The sequence below is a fragment of the Miniopterus schreibersii genome (genome assembly GCF_964146895.1).
Source record: "Miniopterus schreibersii genome assembly, chromosome: 14".
Classification (NCBI taxonomy): Eukaryota; Metazoa; Chordata; class Mammalia; order Chiroptera; family Miniopteridae; genus Miniopterus; species Miniopterus schreibersii.
Window position 1 is genome coordinate 7,079,305 of NC_138114.1, and position 25,107 is coordinate 7,104,411.

At 41.8% G+C, this 25,107-nt stretch overlaps 1 protein-coding gene across 6 annotated transcripts in view; it reads left to right on the forward strand.

Moving 5' to 3' along the window:
• The window catches only part of LOC308567131 (WASH complex subunit 2-like), a 58,711-nt gene that overhangs the window by 16,520 nt on the left and 17,084 nt on the right, over nucleotides 1-25,107 (forward strand). For all 6 annotated transcript variants that reach the window (XM_081158433.1, XM_081158431.1, XM_081158430.1 and 3 more), the window contains exons 12-20: nucleotides 4,153-4,271; nucleotides 4,818-4,875; nucleotides 6,125-6,184; nucleotides 6,568-6,738; nucleotides 8,880-9,004; nucleotides 10,081-10,167; nucleotides 16,906-17,007; nucleotides 18,020-18,151; nucleotides 20,588-20,751. In XM_081158433.1, coding sequence (XP_081014559.1) covers nucleotides 4,153-4,271; nucleotides 4,818-4,875; nucleotides 6,125-6,184; nucleotides 6,568-6,738; nucleotides 8,880-9,004; nucleotides 10,081-10,167; nucleotides 16,906-17,007; nucleotides 18,020-18,151; nucleotides 20,588-20,751 — 1,018 coding nt within the window. The remainder of the gene's footprint in view (nucleotides 1-4,152; nucleotides 4,272-4,817; nucleotides 4,876-6,124; nucleotides 6,185-6,567; nucleotides 6,739-8,879; nucleotides 9,005-10,080; nucleotides 10,168-16,905; nucleotides 17,008-18,019; nucleotides 18,152-20,587; nucleotides 20,752-25,107) is intronic.

The following is a 25,107-nucleotide window of genomic DNA, read 5'->3' on the forward strand; positions in this document are numbered from 1 at the left end:
TTTTGGGTGGATACCCAGAAGAGGGATTGCTGGGTCATATGGTAGCTCTCTTCTTAATTTTTTGAAGAGCTTCCAAACTGTTTTCCATAGTGGCTGTACCAGTTTACATTCCCACCAGCAGTGAATGAGGGTTCCTTTTTCTCCACAGCCTCTCCAACACTTGTTATTAATGGTCTTGTTGATAATAGTTATAGTAACAGACATGAGCTGGTATCTTACTGTAGTTTTGATTTGCATTTCCTTAATAGCTAGTGAAGTTGAGCATCTTTTTATAAATCTGTTGGCTGTTTGTATGTCTTTTGGGAGAGGTGTCTTTTCAGGTCCTCTGTCCATTTTTTAATTGGATTGTTTGGTGTTGACTTGTATGAGTTCTTTATGTATTTTGGATATTAACCCTTCGTTGGAGCTATTGTTTGCAAATATTTTCTCCCATTTGGTTGGTTGCCTTTTTGTTTTGTGGTGGTTTCTTTTGCTGTGCAGAAGTTTTTTAGTTTGATATAGTCCCATTTATTTTTGTCTTTACTTTCCTTGCCTTTGGGGTCAATTCATAAAATGTTCTCCACGATCAAGGTCCACAAGTTTAGTACCTTTGTTTTCTTCTATGTAATTTACCATTTCAGGTGTTATATTTAGGTTTCTGATCCATTTTGAATTCTTGTACATGAGGACAGACTGTAATCTAGTTATATTCTTCTGCATGTGGCTTTCCAGTTTTCCCAGCACCATTTAGTGAACATGCTTTCCTTTCTCCATTGTGTGTTTTTGGCCCCTTTGTCAAAAATTATTTGCCCATATTCATGTGGGTTTATTTCTGGGCTCTCGGTTCTGTTCCGTTGGTCTGTGTGTCTGTTTTTCTGCCAGGACCATGCTGGGTTTTTATCCTCACCTGAGGATATATTTTTTCCTTTGCTTTTCAGAGAGTGGAAGGGAGAAGGAGAGAGAAACATCGATGTCAGAGAGACATGTTGATTGGTTGCCTCCTGAACATGCCCGACTGGGGCCAGGGATTGAGCCTGCAGCCGGGGTATGTGCCCTTGGCTGGAATTGAACCTGGGACTCTTAAGTCCACAGGCCGATGCTCTAACCACTGAGCAGACCAGCTAGGGCCCATGCTGTTTTAATTGTCGTAGCTTGTGGTATAGTTTGAAGCCAGGCAGTGTGACACCTCCCACTTTCTTCTTTTTTCTCAGGATTGCTTTGGCTATTCAGAGTCTCTTGTCGTTCTATACAAATCTGATTTTTTTTTTTGTTCTCTTTCTTTATAAAATCACATTGGGATTTTTTTTTTTTTAAATATGTCTTTATTGATTTCAGAGAGAGGAAGGAAGAAGGAGAGAGGGAGATAGAAACATCAATGATGAGAGAGTCATTGATCAGCTGCCTCCTGCACGCCCCCCACCGGGGATTGAGCCCGCAACCCGGGCATGTGCCCTGACCAGGAATTGAACCTCGATCTCCTGTATCAGAGGTCAATGCTCAACAGCCAAGCCATGCCCTTTGGGCCACATTGGGATTTTGATGGGGGTTGCATTAAATCTGTATATTGCTTTGGGTAATATGGCTGTATTAACTGTGTTGATTCTTCTAGTCTATGAACATGGAATATCTTTCCATATCAACTGTTGTGTCATTTTCAACCTCTTTTAATATTGCTTTGTAGTTTTCAGAATATAGGTTTTTCACATCCTTTGTTAAGTTTATTCCTAGGTATTTTAGTCTTTTTGTTGCGATTGCAAAAGTACTGTTTTTTTCATTTCTTTTTCTGAAGTTTCATTGTTCGTATATAGGAAAGTAGTGGTTTTTTTTTAATCCTCACCTGAGGATATGTTTTTCATTGATTTGAGAGAGAGGGGAAGGGAGTGGGAGATAAAGAGAAACATTGATGTGAGAGGGAAACATCGATCCATTGCTTCCTGTAAGCCCCTTCAACAGGAGATCGAACCTGCAACCTGGGTATGTGCCCTGACCGGGAATCGAGAGTTCTTGTAGAGTTCTTTCATTTCATTTTAATGTTCAGGTCTCTCTTTTCATTCCTCTGGCATTTCTAGATTTCTGGTTTCAATATCTAATTCTTTTCTTCATCTGGTTCTATTTCCAAAGCTCAATATTTTATTCTTTATCTCTCTTATCAAGTTCTTCGCCTCAGGAATTTTTATTATTATTATTTTTTAAAGTTTCAATTTCTTTTGTAAAGTGCTTATTTTGTTTATTGATTTCATTTCTGAGTCCATTAAACTGCTTCTCTGTGTTTTCCTGTAACTCGTTAATTTTTTTAGAACTGCAATCTTGAATTCTCTGTCATTTAAGTTGCATATTTCCATGTCTTTAAGTTTATTTTCTGGAGATTTTTCATTTTCTTCCTGAGCTGCCTCTTTACCTTGGTTATTCATGGTATTTGATGGATTTCTTCCCTGTGTAGGCATCTGTGTATGGGTGGCACTTCTCTAATAGATTGATTACAAACCTTTCTGTTGTTTTCCAGTAGGTGGCACTGAAGCACAAGCTATTTAGTTCTCTTGCACTGCTCTGGCTTTTCAGATCTCTGGGGGTAGTGGTGGGGTGGGGGAGTGGTGGTGGAAAATGTCCTGTGTTTCCTGGGAAGGTGGGCATCTCCTCTGTGTTCAGGCTGCCTGAGTCTCCAGGGACCAACCCCATGAGGGAATGTGGTGGATGGTGGGGGTTCCAAATCCGTGAAATCCCAGTGTTGTCCCCTGCAGCCAGACACTGCGGGCAGTGCAGCTGCAATGTGTGGGGGTGGGGTGAGCTGGGGGAAGCTGGCTGCTGCCTTTGTTCGTTTGCTTTCCTAGTAATGGTGACTGGTAGACCTCAGTGGCCTCCCCTCTGTATCTCCACCTGACCCTGAGGTTAGTGGCAGAGTGCCCCTGTTGCTAAGGGAGAAAATGTTTCTGTAGTACCAGTTCTCTGTTTTGCAGGTTGTGTGCTCTTCAACCTGACACTCAAGGCTACAGCTTCTGGGGCTTGCTGCTAGCTCTGGGTGGGTGAGGGGAGGCGAGCTCTGGGAGGGTGGGAGGAGGTAGCCAGGCTCTGTGGCTTGGTTTCTCTGTTTGGAATGCCGATTGCCAGACAACTGTGCCCGCGCCTCTGTGCTTTGTCCCTGCCTAGATCACTGGGCTCATCCTCAGATTCTACTGTCCACTCCTGCAGGAATGCTCACTGTATCTCTGCTCCTCAGGGCTGAAGGGAGTGCCAGCGGCAACCTGATTCCTCCCCTTTTTGGGCTTAGTCCTGCACTGACCTCAGGGCTGTGAGCTTTGGGCTGTGTCTTTGGCATCATCTCAGCTCTTCTCTCTTTCTTCCCGCCTTGATTTGCTCCCACTTGCCCACCTTTAGATGTTTTAATGCATATATCTCTTAGATGTGTTTGTGCATTGAACAGGGAACCCTTTGTTGAATTATAGTTGTTCATATCGTTGAAACTTCAAGGGGAGAAATTAGGGGGCTTCTCACGCCCTATTCCTCTGACATCACCGATTCTGTTTCTTTAGATGGCTTTCAAGTCAGAAATATCACGTAATTCATGAAGTGCACTTTAAATGCTTGACAAATGGGGTCTGTCTCCATTCATGTTTTCAGAGCATTTCAAAGCATTCTTTGAGGTGCTGGGAGGAGATATGGATGGGGAGGAAAAATGCCATGAAGATTTGAATTATTAGATTTTATAGCGATCATTGGCTACCTTTTTGGAATTCTCTAGAAGTATAAAACTGGGGAACTCTTTTTCAATAAAGAATATATCAGGCTCTTTCATATTAAACAGTAATGTTACAGTGTTTAGTCTGCCCCCTTCCCACCAATTCTTGGTAGGATGGGTCTTGATTGGCAATTGAAGGATGTACTTGCTTCAACAGAAATAAAAATAGGTGATGGGGATCATGTGCAGAATTGACTCTGCACCAGATATTTACAGACATGAGGGTGGGAACCCAGAGAAGCTTTTAAGGGATTTAGCGGACTGCTTAATGCATTTTTGTTTGAAATTTCTCAGATTGCTGGCATTCAAATACCCCTTGTTGTGTATGGTTAGGCAAACCTCATGCCGATTTTGGAGAAGTTGTAAAGGCTAACCTCTGGAATTTGATTTCCTACCCCATCTTCAGCTGTCCCTGCAAAGCTTTCCTCTCTGTTTGCTAGATGAGGAAGATAACTTGTTCACCCCCCCCAAGCTGACTGATGAAGACTTCTCGCCATTTGGCTCCAGAGGCGGCCTGTTCAGCGGAGGGAAGGGGCTCTTTGATGATGAAGACGACGAGGTCTGTCAGCGGTAACCTAACCGAAGCTCCCAGAGCTGTCATGGAAGAAACACACTTTGTTCCTTCAGTAGGGGCAAGATCGCTTCTTGGCTTCTTGCTTTTATATTTTGGGAGGTTTGAACTAAGAATCACAAAGAGGGCATGTTGTATCCTGGTGCCCTTTGTTAGGTGGGGAGAGGGTGGGGAACGTTAATAGTGAATGATTTACTTGAGTTGATTTACTTGAGTGAATGATTTACTTAAGTTGTTTCTTACCTCTATTGTCTTCCCCCTATTTGTACTTAATTCCTGGACAGACCTAACTTATTTAAGGGTCTGATTTTGCCAGTCTTCTCTTTGGTACTGATTTTCTGGCAGAACAGCATATATGTATATTTATTTATTTACTTACTAATTTTAATGTTAACTCCTGCTCTTTTATTTCATAATGTTGTCATAATGGGCGATATATATATTTTTAAACTTTACGAGGTACTTTTCTTTAGAAAGCCTCAAATGCAGCTACCTTTTTTACTGTTTTTTTGTCATATCCCATATTACAACCAGAGTGACCTCTTCACGGAAGCCCCTCGGAATCAGGATGCTCGGGCACCTGCTAATGAAGGTGAGCTTGGATTGAGGCTACTGTGCTTTTTATACAGATTTCCAAAACTACTCACTTCCCTTTAGGAGATGGGATCCCTGAACTTGTTCCCAAACCTTGCTGTTTTGTTAGGCAGGAAACTATTGTGTTTGCGTCTGTCTAGTTAAAAGTAGTTTATGTGCACTAATTCTTGTCTTGTCTTAGAAAAAACAAAGAGTGCTATCTGTAAACCCACATCACAGTTTTGCTTCCTTGAGAATTCATAAAAAGTCAAACAGGAAAAATACTCTAGCAGTATTGAGGATATTTTAGTTTAATCAATTTAATTCAAAGAAACTTTTTTAAAAGTGCATATAAATTGGAGATCAGTAATTCCCCAGCCCAGTGTCATCATAATCATCAGTGGACTTTTTTTTTTTAATGTATCTTTATTGATAATTTCAGAGAGAGGAAGGGAGAGGGAGAGAGAGAGATAGAAACATCAATGATGAGAGAGTCATTGATCAGCTGCCTCCTGCATGCCCCTGACTGGGGATCGAGCCCACAACCCAGGCATGTGCCCTGACCGGGAATCGAACCTCGATCTCCTGGATCCTAGGTCAATGCTCAACCGCTGAGCCACACCTAGCTGGGTTGGACTTTTTAAAAGGCACACAGAAAAAAAATTTAAAACTTACAAGTTGTATTCCTTCAGGTCTGTGGTAGTTCTTAGGAATCAGGAATTAGTTATTTTAAGCAACTTGGTCTCCCCAGCCTACAAGTTGTCAGATTTTGGGCTTGCTACGATGTTGCCTTGTCGTATGGTTCCTGCTCTCCACTTTTTGGCATCAGTGACTCGCCTCGTTTCCCTCTTTCCTGTTATTGTCTTCTTTTTTTCACTGATGTCTCAGATGTTTTGCCTTTTTTTACTTGTTCATTCTCACAAAGGGGACTGGGTAGAGAGGAACTGTGGAGGAGCCCTGCTTGCTCTGTCCCTGCCCCCCACTGTGCTCTGCATCTTTGGCTTCTCCAGCCAACCCCACTGCCCCTGTGTCTGGTCACGCTGATTTTCCATGGTGGTCACAGCTGAGATGGCATCAGTCCCGAGAAAAAAGTCACGATGTTGGTAGAGAAGATACTGAGGAATTTTAAAATGAGTCTTTTAAGAAAAGATAGTTTTAAAAGGTCTCTATTAGGTATGGGTTGTGTTGCACATATTTTAGGTAAGTGCATTTAACAATAGAAGTTATTTTCTTTGTTGACATGGTTGTCTCATTCTTTCTCGTTTCAGTGTCTTCATCCACCAAACCTGGAAAGAAAATCCCAGCAGGAGCAGTTTCCGTATTTTTAGGTATCATATTTTAGGGTTTGTTTAAAAACTATGTAAGAATCATTTTGTCATTTTTAAATTGCCATTTTCTGATGGCAGGCTGGAGAGTAGGAGGAGCTTTGGAAGGCATGGGGCAGCTTACAGAAAGTGCTCATTTCCCGGGGTTAGCTCCTCTTCTCTTAGAAATCAGACCTGGACCTTGTTGTGTTTGAGTGACCAGGTGCATCTGCATTATGGGACTTTCTGTAGCAGAAAAACATGGAAGTTATTGGGTCCTGTTACTGTGTTTAATGAATGAACTGAAACGAAAAGTTCCTGGTGTGTGGCAGTGGAATTTTTTTCCTGTAGAGTCAGAAGGCCCACCCACACTACCTCATAGCCACTTCTTGTTTCTTTACCCACAGGGGACACTGATGTGTTGGGTGCAGCCTCTGCTTCATCCCTGAAGGAGCCCCAGAAGCCCAAGCAGCCTACTGCAGGGAAGAGCTTGTACCACCCAGCGCCCACTGGCCTCTTTGATGAGGACGATGATGACGACTTCTTTGCAGCAGCCTGTAGCAAACCCTCCAAGACAGGTGACTGTTCCAGCCTGTTTATGAATTTTGCCAGAAAAATAATACCTCAAAGGACATGAAACTGCTCTAGTTTTTATCTCCTGTAGGACCAGAACCCCTCCTCAAGCATTCCTGTCACAGAGTTGTCTCATCTCTGCTTATGTAGTTATGCTACCTTGGAAATCTCTGTTTTATGAACCAATCTTTTCTGCTTTGAAAACAAATTACCAGGAATTCTTTCTTAGGGCTGAAATCTGTTCCCCTATAATTGCTCAAGAATTTTACTTCTCACCTCTGGACTCACACTTTCTTCTAGCAGTCCTTAGTGAATTCTCTGAGCAGAATGCCATACTAGCTGTTTATTTCCCAGCTGCTCTTCTGTGCTCCAAAAAGCCCAGATAACCTTGACTTTTCCTTGTATGACAGGATTTCCAACCCCTTGGACACTTAGGCTTTCTTCCTGTCTCCTCTGCTCGAATTTAAGCTTATGTTCATGAAATCACTCCTCTGAATCAGTCTTTAATGTGCGGATGACTCTCCCGGGACCCTCACCACAGTGCAGGTTCTGATTCAGGGTTGTGGGACGGGCCTGCGAGTCTACATTTCTAACCAGCTCCCTGGTGGGTGGAGATTGCTGGTCTGTGGGTTGCACTAGCCCCTTTTTCAGTGGGAGGTGTGGAAAGTAAGGGTAGAAGCAGGAAGTGAGGGAAGTACTTCCACTTTATTTTAAAAAGAGAGCAAACAAATGCATAATACACTCAGATCTAGGCCGGCTGAAACGACAGGGAATACAGGCAGCAGCGCATCTCCTGGCATGGAAGGTCTCTCACTTTAGTGGATGTCATTGAGAACTGATGTGGAATCACACAGATAAGTTGATGACCCGTTGCTGCTGCTGTCCTGGGACATTGATGAATCAGTGCCCTCATTTCAGTGACACAGCTCACTCAGTGCAGCAGTGCTTATGGTAGTGAGAGCTTGGAAACCGCCCAGAATTCATCAGTAGGGTCAGCTATGGTTTTTCCATTCAGTGGAGTTTTGTGAACCTGCTAAAAAGAGTGAGGTCTGTGGCCCGGCCGGCCGTGACTCAGTGGTTGAGCATCAACCTAGGATCCAGGAGATTGCAGTTCGATTCCTGGTCAGGGCTCATGCCCAGGTTGCGGGCTCGATCCCTAGTTGGGGGCGTGCAGGAGGCAGCTGATCAGTGACTCTCTCATCACTGATGTTTCTATCTCTCCCCCTTTCCTCTTCTCTCTCAGAAATCAATAAAGATATATTTAGGGGGGAGAAAAAAAAAAGAATGAGGTCTGTGTATGTTAACATGGCAAAATACCCAAGGTACGTTAAGTGAAAAACGCATGGTTCAAATTATGTTATCATTTATAGCCCTATTTGAGAATGACTAAAGTTGATACATTAGTATATCCTTCGGGAGAATTAGAAGCATGTATATCCAACTTCCAATGGCTGTTGTGTTTGGGTGGGAAGGTGGAGTTATGGGGGAGATTTCAGTATTTGCTTTTATATGCTTTTGCATAATTTGATTTTTTGAAAGCAAAAACTGACCCTCATTTCTCACCTTCCTAGAGTGACTGATTCTTACATGATCTTGTTTTCTATAGGTCTCTCTTTACCTTTTATGCCTGTCCAAGCTACTGTGGGCATAGGATGCTGTTGCTTGGATAAGTGTGTAAACCAGATGGTTAAATTGTCCTGTGTTTCATTTGAGCTGCTATTGTGTCCTTTCAAAAATTCCAATCTAGTCCACTTAATATTTCTTCATAACTAATTAAGAAATAATGTACTTTTCGCCCTGGCCAGTTTTGCTCAGTGGTTAGTGTTGGCCCGCGGACTGAAGGTTCCTGGGCTTGATTCTGGCCAAGGGCAGGTACCTCGGTTGCAGGCTCGATCCTGAGCCCCAGTAAGCAGGCAGTGACCAGTCGATGTGTCTCACTCACATCGATGTTTCTCCCTTTCTCTCTCCCCCTTCTGCTCTCTCTGAAAAGCAATGACAAAAATATCCTCAGGCGAGGATTAAAAAAATAATAATAAATAACTTAATTTCTAAATTTATTCTTTGGGCAGGAACAGTTTGTAATCTGTGAATTTTATGGTGAAATCTTTTACCTTAATGTAATTTTATGTTGTGGTATCTTTTAAAGACAAAGTCAAGTCCACTGCCAGTATCTTCGATGATGAGGAAGATCTGTTCAAGGAACAAGCAACGGCTTTGCCAGAAGCTACTGTGAATCAGAGAGATGAAAATAAAGCAAGAGCAGAAAAAAAGGTGAGCAGGAAGAAGGTGAACATAGGAGTGTTGATTTGGGGCATCTTGTTAATCCATCTGGAACCCAGAGGGGAAGGATTGTTTCCTGCAGGTGTACAGTGAAGAACTTCAAACATGCAGAAAGTTGGAAGAGTACAATGAACCTCAAGAACTAGCACCAAGATTCAGCAGTTGTTAGAGTTTTGCCCTACCCCGTTGTTTAACATCCATCAGTGATTGTTACTGGAACCAGTCATCGTGTTGGGGGTGCAAAATAATGTTTTTCTAATTCTTGCATTTCTTCTACCTTTGTTAGCTGGCATTATTCTGGACAGAAGAGCTTTTACTACTCCTCTGCTGCTCTTAGTATCACTATAAGACCATGTATTTCGTATTTATATATTATCCATGAGCGTTGTAGTTTTTTTGGTGCTCATGGGTTGTATTATTGACCTGTATTTGTCCAGTGGGATGCGTCCCCCTTTCTGTAAGCTGTTCTGACTGCTTCCCCACCCTTTGCTGTCCTGCACACCTTGGTCTTTCTGAAGCACATCTCGTGTCATGTCTTTGCTATGAAACCCTGTCCTCGCTGCTGCCAACCACCTAGGTCCCGGAATTCAGAACCTGGCAGGCTTCTGGGGCGGCCGCCTTTCTACGCTGGCTCCATCTGTACGAGTCCCATTTGTGTACTTTATGAGATGGGCAGGCTGTCCTACTCTGATCTGCCAGATGTGCCCACTGCTTTTCTTTTACTCGTCTCCTCACATATCCCCTCTGCCTGGAACACCCTTGCTGTACCATCTCCCATGTCTAGGCCTTGTCTGTCCTGAGAATTTTGCTTTAGTAAGGAACTGTTTCCTCTTTCTTAACTTAGAGCAATTTTGAAATTCTTTCATATGATACTGCTCATTTTGAGTTAATTCTTTGTAAGAACTTGATACAGGTCCAAGGCCCATGGCGTCTACTCCCCTGGCACATGGCCTGGTGCCTTCTAGCAGAGACTCAGTACACTTTCTGAATGAATGAATGATTAAGTAAACTCTCATTTCTGGGCATCTTGTTTGTTAACTCTCATTTTTTTTTTCTTTCCAACAAAGGTTACCCTGCCTTCCAACAAAAATCTTAAGCTCTTGTCAGAAACAAAGACTGAAAAAGGTTTATTTTCAGATGAGGAAGACACTGAGGTAAGGAATTCTTTTTTTTAGTTCTGGGAATTAGTCTGAGGATATTACATTAGAAACCATTTCTGAATCAGGATTTCCTCAGTAGAGGTACAAGACTTTTTACTATGTTCTTTAGTTCTTTGAAAATAATCTCTTGAGAACACATAGTCCTTTTTCTTTTTTTTAAATCCTTACCCAAGGATATTTTTTCCATTGCTTTTCAGAGAGAGTGAAGGGGGGGAGAGAGAGAGAAACATTGATGTGAGAGAGACACATCGATGGGTTGCTTCCTGCACAAGCCCCAACCAGGGCCAGGGATCTAGCCTGCAACCGAGGTATGTACCTTTGCCCAGAATCAGACCTGGGACCCTTCAGTCCATGGGCTGACACTCTAACCACTGAGGCAATGTTGTTCCACTTATTTATGCATTTGTTGGTTGCCTCTTGTATGTGCCCTGACCAGGGTTCGAGCCCGCAACCTTGTTGTATTGGGTTGATGCTCTAATCAACTCAACTGAGCTACCTGGCCAGGGAATTCACGGTCTTTAGAAAGCAATATGTGTACAATACTTTTCACTCTTGGGTTTGAATTCAGTGCATCTTGTGGGAGGAAAATACTCTTGTCTTCAGGATGCTCAGATTTTAGGCTACTTGTTGATCTTCAGTGCAGTGAGGCATTTATACGAGAATGGAAATCTGCACACTGCTTACTTTTTTGGTAGTCTCACTAAAAAGTGGGCTAGTGTTGGAGTGATAGGCATTTTGGCACAGCTTTTTACCTGGTGACTGGTCACTGTTTGTGGCTGGCACTGGTTTGCAGGCAGCCTCAGTTCTCAGGCGCCTGCCTGGAAGCACCTTTCAGGGGAGTAGCATAGGTTCTCAGCAGTATCACTGCTTTTTCTGACTCCCACAGGCCTAGGCCCTTTGAGAACTAATTTTAGGCCAGGATTTTAGGGGATCAGAGACCTGTATGAGAATGTAATGGGCAGTAATTGTCCCCGTCCCAGAAAAATATATGGACTTGGCAGAAATTTACATGTAAGGTCGGATTTTATGAACCTTGAGTTAAACTCCAGTAGTTACTTTGCACTAACGGCCAGAAGAACATACAACTTTCTGTGAGTAGAGTAATTACTGTCGATGTAAATAAAACTTGGAGGCTTGTACTTCATTCACGTCCAGTGTACAGAAGATCGGAATCAACCAAAATCCAGATAGGCAAACCTCCTGACCTGTGAGCACAGCGTGATGGGGCCTCACACTCTGGCCCTGTCCTGAGCTCCCACTGTGAGGTCTTGGCACTGGGTCCTGCCTTTCTGGGAGTGCTCTTCCCAGAATCCATATGGCTTGCTTCCTCACTGTTCCCAGCTTTCTGTGAAGCCTCCCCTGACGAGCCTTTGCACAACCACAAGCTGCCAGCACACCACCCTGCACTCAGTAGCCCTCCTTCTGTTTCATCATCTCCACAGTATGAATTGCCACATGGCATCCCATGTCTACGCGTTCGTTGTCTCTGTCCTAACTAGAAAAGCTCTGTGAGGGTAGGACGTTTTCCCTGCCCTTATCTCTAAGACCTATACTAGTGATTGGCACTTGGAAAGCCCTCAAATAGTTGTCAGCTACATGGAAAAAGGAAACAAGTGTGAGCAATTTTAGTAGCTTATAAGGTGTTCCAGTTACTTATGCTATGAAATAAATTGCTACAAGAGTTAGTGACTTAAGACATCAATAAGTTTTATTACCTTTATGGTTCTAGAAGTTGACTGGGCTTAGCGCGGCACTTTTTATTTAGGGCTCACATGTGGGTCCTCGTGTGAAGGTGGCTGGGCTGGGAAGCAGCTCCCACACAGTTCTGGTGCCTGGGGGAAAAGACTCAACTCGCTGGGGCACTAGAGGCACCGAAACCCATCTCGTCTCTATGTGGTCTCCCAGCACGCAGCTTCTGGGAAACTGAACTACTTACGTGGTGGCCTGGAGCTTCAAAGTGAGATTCTTGAGAGCTGCCCAGGGGCTGTATTGCTTTGTGTACCCTGGCCTCGGAAGCTGGCGTTGTCACTTCTGCTGTGTTCTGCTGAGGCAATCACAAAGGCCTGCCCAGGTTCAAGGGTAGGAGACACAGATTCCACTTACAGAAGAATTTTTAGACCAGTTTTTTTTAATCCTCACCTGAGGACATATTTTATTGATGGGGACAGACAGACATTGATGTGACAGAAAAGTATCAATCGGTTGGCTCCTGTATGTGCCCTGACTGGGGACCTGCAACCGAGGTATATGCCCTGACCAGAAATCGAACCCGCAACCTTTTTGGCGTACGGGACAACGCTCCAGCCAACTGAGCCACCACCCGGGGCCAGACAGGTTTTTAAAACCGCCACTGAACGCTTTGTTCCATGTGCATCATTCTAGGTGGTTTTTACTAGGTACTGTAGGGTGCTTAGGTATGGGGAAGTAAAACAGTTTGGTCTAGAGGATAAAGCTTTGGACCAGAAGGATAGATTCTTGACTCCTGCCTCTATCTCAAGTGTGGAGCTAAAGCTTACCCTGTGAAATCATTTTGGAGACATGTTTGAGGTCATGGAAAAGCCCCAACATCAAGGGAGATGTTAGTCAAGGGTCCAAACCATGATATTGAAATTTGTTCCTGTTTTGGTTTATTTACTTATTTATTTTTACTTATTTACTTTGCTTTGGCTTATTTATTTTTAAGGCAGCAGAGCCCTTAAGTGACATCTTGCCAATGTGTAAAATGCAGGCAAGGCATAGGAAGCCTGGGGTTCCCCATGTGCCTCTTCTACCTAACCAGACCATGGGCTCCATGGGTCCCAGGACTGAGAAGAGCTCATCTCAGTTAATTAACTCATTAGGGTTTTGTTTGTTTGTTTGTTTGTTTGTTTTTTACAAAGTCCACCCCCAGCAGCACCCAGTGGGGAGAGGACGTCCCACTTTGTTCAGTATCAGTTCTATTGATCTATTTATCTGTTTTGATTACCATAACCTTGTAGTATAGTTGGATAGCAGATGGTGTGATACCTCCCACTTTGTTCTTTTTCAAGATTTCTGTTGCTATTTAGGGTCTTTTGTGTTATACAAATTTTTGGATTATTCTAGTGCTAGAAGGATTTCTTAAATAATCAGGTGAATAGAGACAATTGCTCAGGTAAAAAAATGGTAAGTTTAGCAATTTTATTTTTTTATTTTTTTTTGGTGGGAAAAAACCTAAAATTAGTGAGTTTCCAGGGCCTGCTTCCTATCATTATCCTTGCAAAGATTAGCCCTGGAACACTGCAAAGATTAGCTCCAGAACACTGTCTCCCTTCAGATAGTTCCTGTCCTTGATCTGCATTTATTTATTTATTTTTAATTTTAATTTTTTTTTTTTTAATATATCTTTATTGACTCCAGAGAGAGGAAAGGAGAGGGAGAGAGGGAGAGACAGAAACATCAGTGATGAGAGAGTCATTGATCGAGCCCACAACGCGGGCATGTGCCCTGACTGGGAATCGAACCCTGATTGCCTGGATCCTAGGTCGACGCTCAACCTCTGAGCCACGCCCAGCCGGGCAATTTTAATTTTTTTTTACAACGGCATTTTTATTTACTTATTTTTTTAAATGTTTCTTTATCTTTATTGTTGAGACCATTACAGATGTCCGCCTTTTAACCCCACTGATCCCCTCCACCCCACATCCATCCCACGCCCAAGCCCTCCCCACAGCAATGTCCGCGTCCATGGGCCATGCCCATAAACATACAAGTTCCCTGATTCATCTCTCTCCAACCCCCCTCCCCCACCTTCCCTCTGAGATCCCTCAGTTTGTTCCAAGCTTCTATGTCTCTGGATCCACTTTGTTCATCAGTTTATTTTATTATATTCCACATATAAGTGAGATCATTTGGTACTTGTCTTTCTCTGACTGGCTTATTTCACTTAGCATAATACTTTCTAGTTCCCTCCATGCTGTGCCAAAGGCTAAAACGTCCTTCCTCTTTATAGCTGCATAGTATTCCATGGTGTAAATGTGCCACAGTTTTTTTTATCCACTCATCTACTGATGGGCATTTGGGCTGTTTCCAAATCTTAGCTATTGTAAATTGCGATATGAACACAGGGGTGCATAAGTTCTTTCTAATTGGTGTTTTGGGTTCCTTAGGATATATTCCTAGAAGTGGGATCACTGGGTTAAATGACAGGTCAATTTTTAATCTTTTGAGGGAACTCCACACTACTTTCCATAGTTGCTGCCCCAGTCTGCATCCCCACTAGCAGTGTATTAGGTGCCCTTTTATCCATACCCTCGCCAGCACTTGTAGTTTGTTGACTTGTTGATGGAGCCATTCTGACAGGTGTGAAGTGATACTTCATTGTGGTTTTAATTTGCATGTCTGATGATTGGCAACATTGAGCATTTTTTCATGTCTCTTGGCCATCTGTATGTCCTCTTTGGAGAAGTGGCTATTCCAGTCCTTTGCCCATTTTTAAATTGGATTGTTTGTCTTTTTTTTTTAAAAAATATATCTTTATTGATTTCAGAGAGAGGAAGGGAGAGGGAGAGAGAGAGATAGAAACATCAATCATGAGAGAGTCATTGATCAGCTGCAGCCCACGACCCGGGCATGTGCCCTGACCGGGAATCGAACCCTGATCGCCTGGATCCTAGGTCGACGCTTAACCACTGAGCCACGCCCTCCCGGGCTGTTTCTTTCTTTTGTTAAATTGTATGAGTTCCTTATATATTTTGGATATTAACCCTGTATCACATGTTCATTGGCAAATATGTTCTCCCACACAGTGGGCTCCCTTTTCGTTTTGTTGACAATTTCTTTTGCTGTGCAGAAGCTTTTTAGTTTGATGCAGTCCCATTTGTTTATGTTCTCCTTTGTTTTCCTTGCCCTAGGAGATGTATCAGCAAACATATTGCTCCGAGAGATGTCTGAGATTTTACTGCCTATGTTTTCCTCTAGGATTTTTATGGTTTCATGCCTTACATTTAAGTCTTTTATCCATTTTGAATTTGCTTTTGTGTATGGTGTAAGTTGGTGGTCTGGTTTCATTTTTTTGCATACACCTGTCCAGTTTTCCCAACACCATTTATTGAAGAGACTGTCTTTACTCCATTGTATGTTCTTGCCTCCTCTATCAAATATTAATTGACTATAATGGCTTGGGTCAATTTCTGGGTTCTCTGTTCTGTTCCACTGATCGATATGTCTGTTCTTGTGCCAGTACCAGGCTGATTTGATTACAGTGGCTTTGTGGTATAACTTGATATCTGGTATTGTGATCCCTCCAACTTTGTTCTTCTTTCTCAGGATTGCCATTGCTATTTGGGATATTTTTGGTTCCATCTAAATTTTCGAAGTGTTTTTTCTAGATCTGTGAAATATGCTGTTGGTATTTTAATAGGGATTGCATTGAATTTATAGATTTCTCTGGGTGATATGGACATTTTAATGATGTTAATTCTTCCAATCCATGAACATGATATATTTTTCCATTTGTTTATATCTTCCTCTATTTCTTTTTTTTCAGTGTCCTGTAGTTTTCTGAGTAAAGATCTTTTACATCTTTGGTTTATTCCTAGGTATCTCATTTTTTTAGTTGCAATGGTAAATGGGATTTGTTTTTTAGTTTCTGTTTCTGAGAGTTCATTATTGGTATATAAAAATGCCATCAATTTCTGGGTGTTAATTTTGTATCCTGCTTCCTTGCTGAATTCATTCATTAAATCTGGTAGTTTTTTGGTGGAGTCTTTAGGATTTTGTATGTACAATATCATGTCATCTGCAAATAATTACAGTTTAGTTTCCTCCTTTCCAATTTGGATGCCTTGTATGTTTTCTTCTTGCCTGGTGGCTGTGACTAGGACTTCAGTGGAACCCCTGTCTTGTTCCTGTTCTCAGGGGAAATGGTTTTAGTTTTTGCCCATTGAGTATGATGTTAGGTCTTTATTTGAGGACTAAAAATTGATTCCATAATAAAAAATTTATTCAAAAAGGTCTTAGAAACCATAGTCTTGTCCTGTTTAATTGTCTGGCTCTTGTGTATTGAAGCTTCTTCCTGAAGGAAGTTGTTCTATTTTATGTTAAATCCATGCAGCTCAATTTGCAGATCTATCTTTGCATTGCAGGCTAACATTTGGTAGCATTTTGAAAATTTCTTGTGAATGTACCAGATTTTTTAATAGTTTGCAACGTCTGTAGTTCAAATAGAATACCAAACATTTTAAAATAAAAATTGAATTTGTATTTATTTAAAAGAAATACTATTATACTCTTATAAGAGTAACAAATACTGTACTCTTATTTGTTACTGAGTGAAACAGAGTCGTAGACCCAGTAATTTCGGAATCTAGCTTCTGTTTCCACTGTGGAGTCTGTTCAATCTCTCTGATTCTTTGGACAGAAAAAGGCAGTCATTCTTATTTCAGCATGATAGCAGATTGTCAGGAAGCTTCCCCCTTGCATTAAACCTTCCCTGTAGGATGCCACGACCACGCAGACGGGAGTACCCAAACCTGCGGGCCCAGGGAGGCCCTGGCGGTGCACGTGGCTCTTCCTCCTCCCAGTCCGGCGTTTGCGCTGCGCGCAGGTGGGCAGACTCGGGCCTGTTCCTCCAGGATGGTCTCAGCGAGTTTCTGTCTCACAGACCTAGATGCGCCGTAGCCAGTATGTCGTAGTCTTTAGTGGTTTATGTCTAACTGATCCTATAAAACTGATCTAGCTTGTTTAACAGGAACTTTAATCTTGATTCAACAGGATTTGTTTTCTTCTCAAAATGTGAGTAAGTCAAAGGATGTCCCTCCCCTGCCTGGTCAGCTCGCCACGCCAGCCTCACTGTTTGCTGATGATGATGAAGAGGTGAGCATCAGTCCTGCAGCACAGGGTAACCAGGCTTGATTAGTAGGAAACTTGCTGACATAGCTTTATCGCCGGGTTTAGTCAATAGAGCAAGGCGATGGAGAAGCAGGGAAGCCTTTGGCGCAGTGCCTGGAACAGTAGGTGCATTGTCAATGTGTGTCCCCACTGGGTGCCAGCCTGTGATTCTCATGGCCTCGCCTGCCTTCCCGCCCCCTTTATGGATCTTTACATTCCAGGACTGGTCACCTGCCGTAGCATACTGTTGAGGGTGTTTTCCTGCCTGATTCCTGCTCAAGTCCTCTGATGGTTTTGTTACTCTTATCTAAATAAAAGTACCTTAGTAGGCACGGCTAGAGTGCTTGGTGATACAAAAATTTACAAATGCCTTTCAACTTAAAAGAATCAGCTCTTAGTAGGGCAGTGATTTTATTTAGTAAACTATTTCTTAAGTTTGTATTGTCTCTTTAAAATTAACCAGAAGCCCAAGTCATTCCTTCCCTCTGTCCCAGGTGTATGTCCTTCAAACATGTAAAAGAGTGGAGAAAGCTTCATATTTCTGACCTTTTATCCATAGCTCCAGTTTGTAATTCATAGAAAGAAAGGTGCAGACTTCTGGCTGTGCAGGATGCTGTCCTGCTCTCCTGGCAGGTGCAGCTATGGCCTTTCTAGTAAGCACAGAGGGCCCGCCCCTGGGTGCGGCCATGCTTCCTTCTGCTTCTGAGACCTTGCCCTCACGCCACTCTAATGCTCCCTCCCAAGTCGGCTGCCTCGAGTTCTGTGGCATGTTTCCCTTTCATGGATGAGAGTACAGTTAGAGAATATTAGACTGTTGTTCTAGGCTTATAGGTGAGAGAGAAGTGGGGTTTACTAGCATTTTGTCATTTCCCCCCAAAGGTGTTACATATTTTGTACCTGACTAGAGATTTATTCTCTGACAATTTGACACGAGAGAATGTGTTTTTTGTTTTATGTGTATAAATTTGTCATACTCTTCTGCCATTTGTTTTTCTAGGATAATCTTTTTGGGCCTACAGCTACTAAGAAGCAAACATCATCTCTACCAACTTCAAGCCAAGAGAAAGCAAAACCCTCTGAGCTCTCTAGAAAGAAAGCATCTGTCTTACTGTTCAGCAGTGATGACGAGGTAGGTTGCAAGTCTCCGAGAAAAGAGCAGGGCATTGTTGATGGGATTTAAGAGGCGAGGCTGTCCTAAACATTTTCTTTTCTACCTGTTTTATATGTAGAGAAGTTCAGTCACTAAAGACTATGTATGTTCACAAGACTTGAAGAAGGATATTTAGTGTAGTATATTAAACTAAAGGTTAGAAATAAAATAAATATGGCCCTCAAATTATAATATATGCTAATTTAAATGAGTTAGGCCTCATTTTATCTTATTACGTGGTCACTATGTTTTATTAATCAAGAGCATGAATCTAATCTGTGTTCCTGTTGTAACTCTGAATATTTGTTTTATGTGGATTTTTATTCAATTTTCAAACATGCTACTGTGAGTGCCCCTCAGCTGCCAGGCAAGCATTTGTAGCTTGTATGTTGGCAGCACAGGCCAGCGGCTTAGTGTTGTGACCTGTTTTAACAATAAAGTATCTTGAAAATTAGAAAACAAACAAAAAAACATGAATCTAGACGTGGTAGGAATATCCTATGCAAATTTACCTCCTTTTTTATTAGAGTCTTAACATTTCCATTTACTGTCTGGATACATTTTAGCAAAGCCAGTAGTGGATATGGTTTAGCTGCTGTTCGGATTTAGCTGTATAGAAAAAGACTTTAAACATAATGATATTAAAAATCTTCCTGTATTATAGTAATTGCTCTTCTTTATTTTAACATAGGCAAGTTATGAAGGTATGGGGTGCATAGATGAATCATAGATATGTTAATGTTGTATTGAAAGCAACTTAAAGTGACACAACATAATTTTCTTTTTTCTACTCAAACATATGAATTTATAATGGATTTTTCTTTTCTTTTTTCTCCATTGTTAGTCGTTTTCCCTGTAGTAATGGCCAACTATTGGTGGAATTTTTCTTACCAGGGAAAAATGAAATATTAGCTAAGACTGGAGCTCTAGAACAGTGAGTCTACATTAGCTGCCCATTGGGATCATTGGGGGAACCTTAAAGAGGGCTAATATTGGGTTCCACCACTAGAGATTGTGAATTGATTTTTTGGAGGTATGGCCTGTCACTGGAATTTTCTAAAACTCTCAGGGAGTCTGGCATGCAGTCACTATTCTAAAGGAACATATCTCAAACCATAACATGTGAAGAAATCCCCTGGACATCTGTTTATGAGTGCAGCTTCTGATTCAGAAAGTCTGGGGTGGAACCTGAGATTCTAAGTAACAGATGTTACTGGCTTGTGGACCCCACTTTGATTTGCAAAGCTCTAAACTCTAGAGACCAAGGGACCACTTAATCACCTTGCTGGCCGGTCACAAGTACACATGTGTTTCCATATCTGAACATTGCTGACCGGTCATGAGATAACTTGTCTCTGCACTTACATTAAATATTTTTAAACACCTTACTGACCAAAGTAGCTGGCTGCACGGGCGAGTTCTGGCTCGAAATAGCCGGTCAGGAAGGTGTTTAAGCAAGTACTCAAGAACTGGACCTGGAGAATATTATGCTAGTGAAATAAGCTAGGCAGCAAAAGACAAATATCACATGATCTCGCTTATACGTGGAATCTAAAGAACTTAATAAACTGATGAACAGAATAGATTCAATGACATGGAAGCATAGATGAGACTGATGAATGTCAGAGGGATGGAGGAGGGTGGGTGGGTGGAGGGGGAGAGAGTAACCAAAGAATTTATATGCATATATGCACAACCCAAGGACATGGACAATGGTGGGGAGAGGGACTGGGGAGGGGGAAGGGACGGAGTGGAACGGGTCATTGGGGAGAAAAAGGGACATCTGTAATATTTTAAACAAAAAAAAAATTAAAAAATAATAAAATAAAATAAAAAGACAGTAAAAAAAAAAAAAAAGAGAGCTCCTTGATTTGAAGGGTGAGCATAGTCAGCTGAGGTTTCCTGCTGTGCTCTTTAGGTCCAGATTGAGTGGTAGAAGGGTCATTAGCAGCTTTTATTGTGTTGTGTTTGCATGCGCATAGCATGAGTTTTTTTTATACATTTTTTTTTCTAGCCTGCTTTGGGATTTTTAAATTAAAATGTTTTCCTCCAAAGTTCAGAGTTGTTGATTCATTTTTTAACATTCCTCTTCCTTCTCATCCCCCTCTTTAATTAATTCTGGTCCTCTAAAGTGGACTAGTTCCCTTCCTCACACAGAGCAGAGCTATAGAGAGGAGAAATGTCGTGGCAGGCAGTGGAGAGTAAGACACGAGAAGGTCTGTGATGTCAGTACCCAGCTGTCTAGTTTTGAGTTCAAAGGAAAGACTTTGACATCAGCTTTTTTCAAGTGTGATGGTCTTAGTGCAATACTTAGTTTAAATACAACTTAGTCTAATGAATGTAAATTTTATTTTACTTCCTAGGTTCCTTAGACTACATTGCCACTGGATTTTAATATGTATTTTCTGTTTTAAGGACCAGTGGACTGTCACTGATTCACAGACCCACTCAGCATCTGTCGACAGGTCTAAAGGCGAACTTACGGACTCTGGGACCACCCAGGACCAGGAGACCGTGAAAAAGACCAGCCTCTTTGAGGAAGATGATGAGGATGATCTGTTTGTTATTGCTAAGGACAGGTGAGGGTCATCGTTTGAAGTCATGTAACCTGAGTCTGTGGTAACAAGTAAGGCACTTGGTGTGCAGGCTGTCATTTACTGAGTGAGCTGCTAACCATTCGTTGCCTGGTCGTCATACAAAGGAGGGTGTCTTTGACTTTCACTTGCAAGGGATTCTTCCCCAGTACTGGGATTTGTTTGTTTGTTTGTTTGGTCCTTACTTAGTTTCTTCTGTCATTTTTTTCAACCTTAAAATATTATTTTCCTTAGTTTATTAGGAGTTTAGTACAGTTTGTTGTCTTTTTTGTTTTTCCTTTGGGATACACTAAAAAATTTAAGACTGGTCAAGGGTACTTAAGTTTGTCATTTGGATAGAAATCTGCTCAGCATTGAACAACATACTGGTAGGAGGATAGTTCTCTGCAGAGCTGAGCTGAGTCACAAAGTTGCTGGTACCCCTTAGCTGAGATAGGTGGCGCTTCACCTTCATTCATACTTGGACTCAAACTGGCAGGATGTGTTGGGTGAGCATGGGTTGTGACTGGTGGTGTAACCTGTTGCCAGATGAGCTCTGCATTCAGAGTAACTCCTCTGCAAATATGTTTTTTTTCTCTTGAGAACCTTAAGTGATCACTTGGAAATTCAGCTGAATCATAGTAGCAGAAAGAGGCAATTGATTGGACATGTAAATCTTATCATTGGTGCAGTTAAGCCTTCATTTTGATATGATAATTCCAAAAGCACCTCATATTTTTCTCTCTGAATATTGTGATATCTTCAGTGTCACAATTTCTCATTTTGTCCCCCATGGCTTCACCCCTGAATGTATCCTTGGCCTCAGGTTAAGAATATAGGCTCTGGAGTCCCAAGACCTGATGATAAATTCTGGCCCTGACATTCCTCTCTGAATAACCTTAGACAAGATTCTTAATATCTCTGGACCTGAGTTTCCTCATTAAACAAAAATAATAATAGTACTTTTTTCATAGGATCAAATGAAATCCAAATATGAAATACTTAGCACAATAGCTGGTACATTGTAAACATCTAAATGTTTGCCATCTATTGTCATGAATGTAGGGGAAATAACATTTCATTCTTTTCTTCTGTCTCTGTCTCTCTTTCTCCACTCTTCTTTCTTACCTGGACAGCTTCTTGAAAGACTGAGTTTAAGGCCTCTTTTTTAAAAAACTTTCTGTAAGCCAAACAAATGAGAGTGAGAAGAAATGAGTAGGGCTGGAGACTGGAGCAGAATTGGCTTCATCTGTATATGCTCCTCCTACTTGAGCGGTTTTCTACATTGTGTAGAAGTTACTGTTTCCATGTCTACCCCCCACCACACACATGGCCACAAGTTTAGAGACCTGGAATCATGTCTCACTTGTAGGGCCCAGTACCCGCTACACACAGTTCCTGGCTTTTAGTAATGCTTTCTCTGCTCCAGACTCATTCCTTCTCCAATTGGTCCAGAAGTTGTTTCTAAAATTTAGTGTATGGGCATTTTTCTTAAGTAATTTAAAGCTTTTATCAGATTCTCAAAAAAAGCTTTTACAGACAATTAGTGTAGGAGAGGATGTGGAAGAATTGGAACCCTCATGCATTTTACTAGCAGGAATGTAAAACGGCGCAGCCACTTTGTTCTAACAGTTTGTTAAAAAGTTGAATGTTGAGTTACCATATGACTTAATTTCACTCTGAAGTGTATGCTCGAGAAATGATAACATGTCCACACAAAACCTTGTACATGAATTTTTCATGCTACCCCAAAATTGGAAATAACCCCAAAGTCCATCAACTGATTGAAAGGGTAAACAAAACATGCTATATCCATGCCGTGAACTATTATTCAGCAGTAAGAACTGAAAGAAGACAGTCGCAGAAGACACATGTATGAATCCACGTGTATGTAATGTTCAGAATGGGTAAGTCCATAGAGACAGAGTAAATTAGTGTTTGGGGTTGGGGGGAAAGGAGAATTGGGAATGATTGTTAATGGGTACGGAGTTTCATTTTGGGTTGATAGAAACACTGTGAACTTAGGTTTTGGTGATAGTTGTAGGGTACAGTCACTAAAAACCAGTGATTGTACCCTACAGAGGGTACATTTTATGGTATGTAAATTATATCTTCAAATCATTAAAAAAAAAAAAAAAGATCTGTAACCCTAACAAAGTTGTGAAATGCTGCTTCATACATGGGGCATTCAAACATCCTGGCTTGCCTGACAGCTGCTGTTTGTACCTGTCATTCCTGCATAATTAGTAATAATTTTCCCTTTCATTCTCAGAAGTATCCTGCTTTAAGCCATAAACTCTATGGTCATCATAATGTTTTCTGATATCTGTACTTTTTAAATAAATCAAAATACTTAGCCTATTATTTACAGTAAGAAACACTCTAGCTCACTGAGCAGCAAGCATATCTTTCATCTGAGGTCAGGCCTCCAGGAGAGCCTGAGAGTGTGGAATGAGGGCCAAGGCTAAGGGCTGGCTTTTCTTTCCTATTATAGCTCTCAATGCCCCACAAAAAGCTACCTTTTCTCCAGTTTACCTTCAGAACTTGTCATCAAACGTTTTCTTGTGGGTTGGGTTTTTTATTTGCTTGTTCAGAAATTACTTGTTCAGAAAATCATATACAGTGATATCTCGGTTTTTGAGTGTAATCTGTTCTGGATGACCGTTCGAGTTCTGAAATGCTTGAAAACTGAGGGATCAACAGCCGACAGCTAGGCCTCAAGATCTTGCACTCAGCAGAAGTCGTGTGGCATGTCTGACTTCCGAGGCCTGTCCAAGAACCGAAGCATTTCCTTCCAAGTTTACGGTGTTTGTAACCGGAAATGTTCATTAACGGAGATGTTTGAAAAACTGAGGTACCACTGTATAAGATTTTTCCTGCTATAGCTGCTTAATGAGATTTCTGCACTTTCAGGCATCTGAAATAATTTTTTGTTTTTGTTTTCAGAGAGAGGAAGGGAGAGGGAGAGAGAAATATCAATGATGAGAGAGTTGTCATTGATCGGCTGCCTCCTGCACGCCCCCGAGTGGGGATCGAGCCCGCAGCCCGGGTATGTGCCCTGGCCGAGAATCGAACTGTGATCTCCTGGATCCTAGGCCGATGCTCAGCTGCTGAGCCATGCCTGGCTGGGCTGAGATAGTTATTTTTTAAAAATACTTTGTGGTCATTTATCATCTTGTGGTTAAATATTTTGGTTATAATTTGTGTAAATTTATTTTGGTAGGTATCTTTAAAGGCACATCAGATGTTACCTTACTATGTCATTATGAATTGGCTCTTTGTTTCTATAGCTTCTTCAAGATATGGACTTAATTTTAACCATGGTTTAGTTATGTGTCTAGTTAAGTAAGTGGACGCACCCATTTGGTTAGTTGTGTTCCCTAATCAGTGGTCCTAAGGTTTTTGTTTAAAACATGTAGGCAGACATCAATATTAAACTAATGAATAAACTACATAGATTTTGCCTCGCTAGTAATTAAACCTAAAAAAAAGATAATGATGCATATGCTTACTGGAGTATATGCTAATTATGTTATAATGTAAATAGATGGACATGGTGGGCACTTTACTGAAATGACTTATTAGTGTTATTTTATCCAGCTAAAATTGAATTTAAAGTTTTCATTATTTGGTAATTTTTTAGTATGCTAGTTGGATGATTGCTTATCACATAGTGAAAACTGGAACTTGACCCTTTACTAGTTAGAACACTTATTCTGGACTCCCCATGTCCATTGCTAAGCCTCCACTATTATATTTCTTCTCCTTAAAAGGTCCTTATCAGTGTTTGTTCTGGCAGACATTTACCGCCTGCCCTCTCTAGGGGCCAGGGAAGAACCCCAGGTGAGGAGATAGGTGAAGACAGGCTAGAGGAAGATGGGAGGAGAGCTGTGCTTGCATTTTGGGTATGGAAATGGGTGACTGTTGATGTGATGAAGGGTTAAGGGGAGGGGATGGAATGGGATGAGTGCTGGGTTTGAAGAGAAGGTGTGGAAGGGCAGAAAGATACTTGGAAAGACAGGGTTAGGTGACAGGACAACAGGCCAGGGCTCAGCCCAAAACAGCCTTGGCCCTGCAGTCTCTTGACAGCTGCCTTCCTGACCACTCTGGAAACAGGCCTCCTGCTCTCTGGCTCGTCCTGTGCCATGGGAATCAGTGGGAGAGTGCTCCGATTGTGAATGCTGAGAGTGTGTGTGGCTCGGAAAAGCTAACAGCCGGTGTCCCTCCACTGAGTGAAAAGTAGTTGAAAAGGGACAAGATGAGGTCCTGGCCTCTTGTACATGAGGATGAGGGACAGAGGCTGCTGGTTTACAAACTACACCTCCTTCAAAGGCTTTCCTTGTTTGCTTTCCTCTTGTAAGG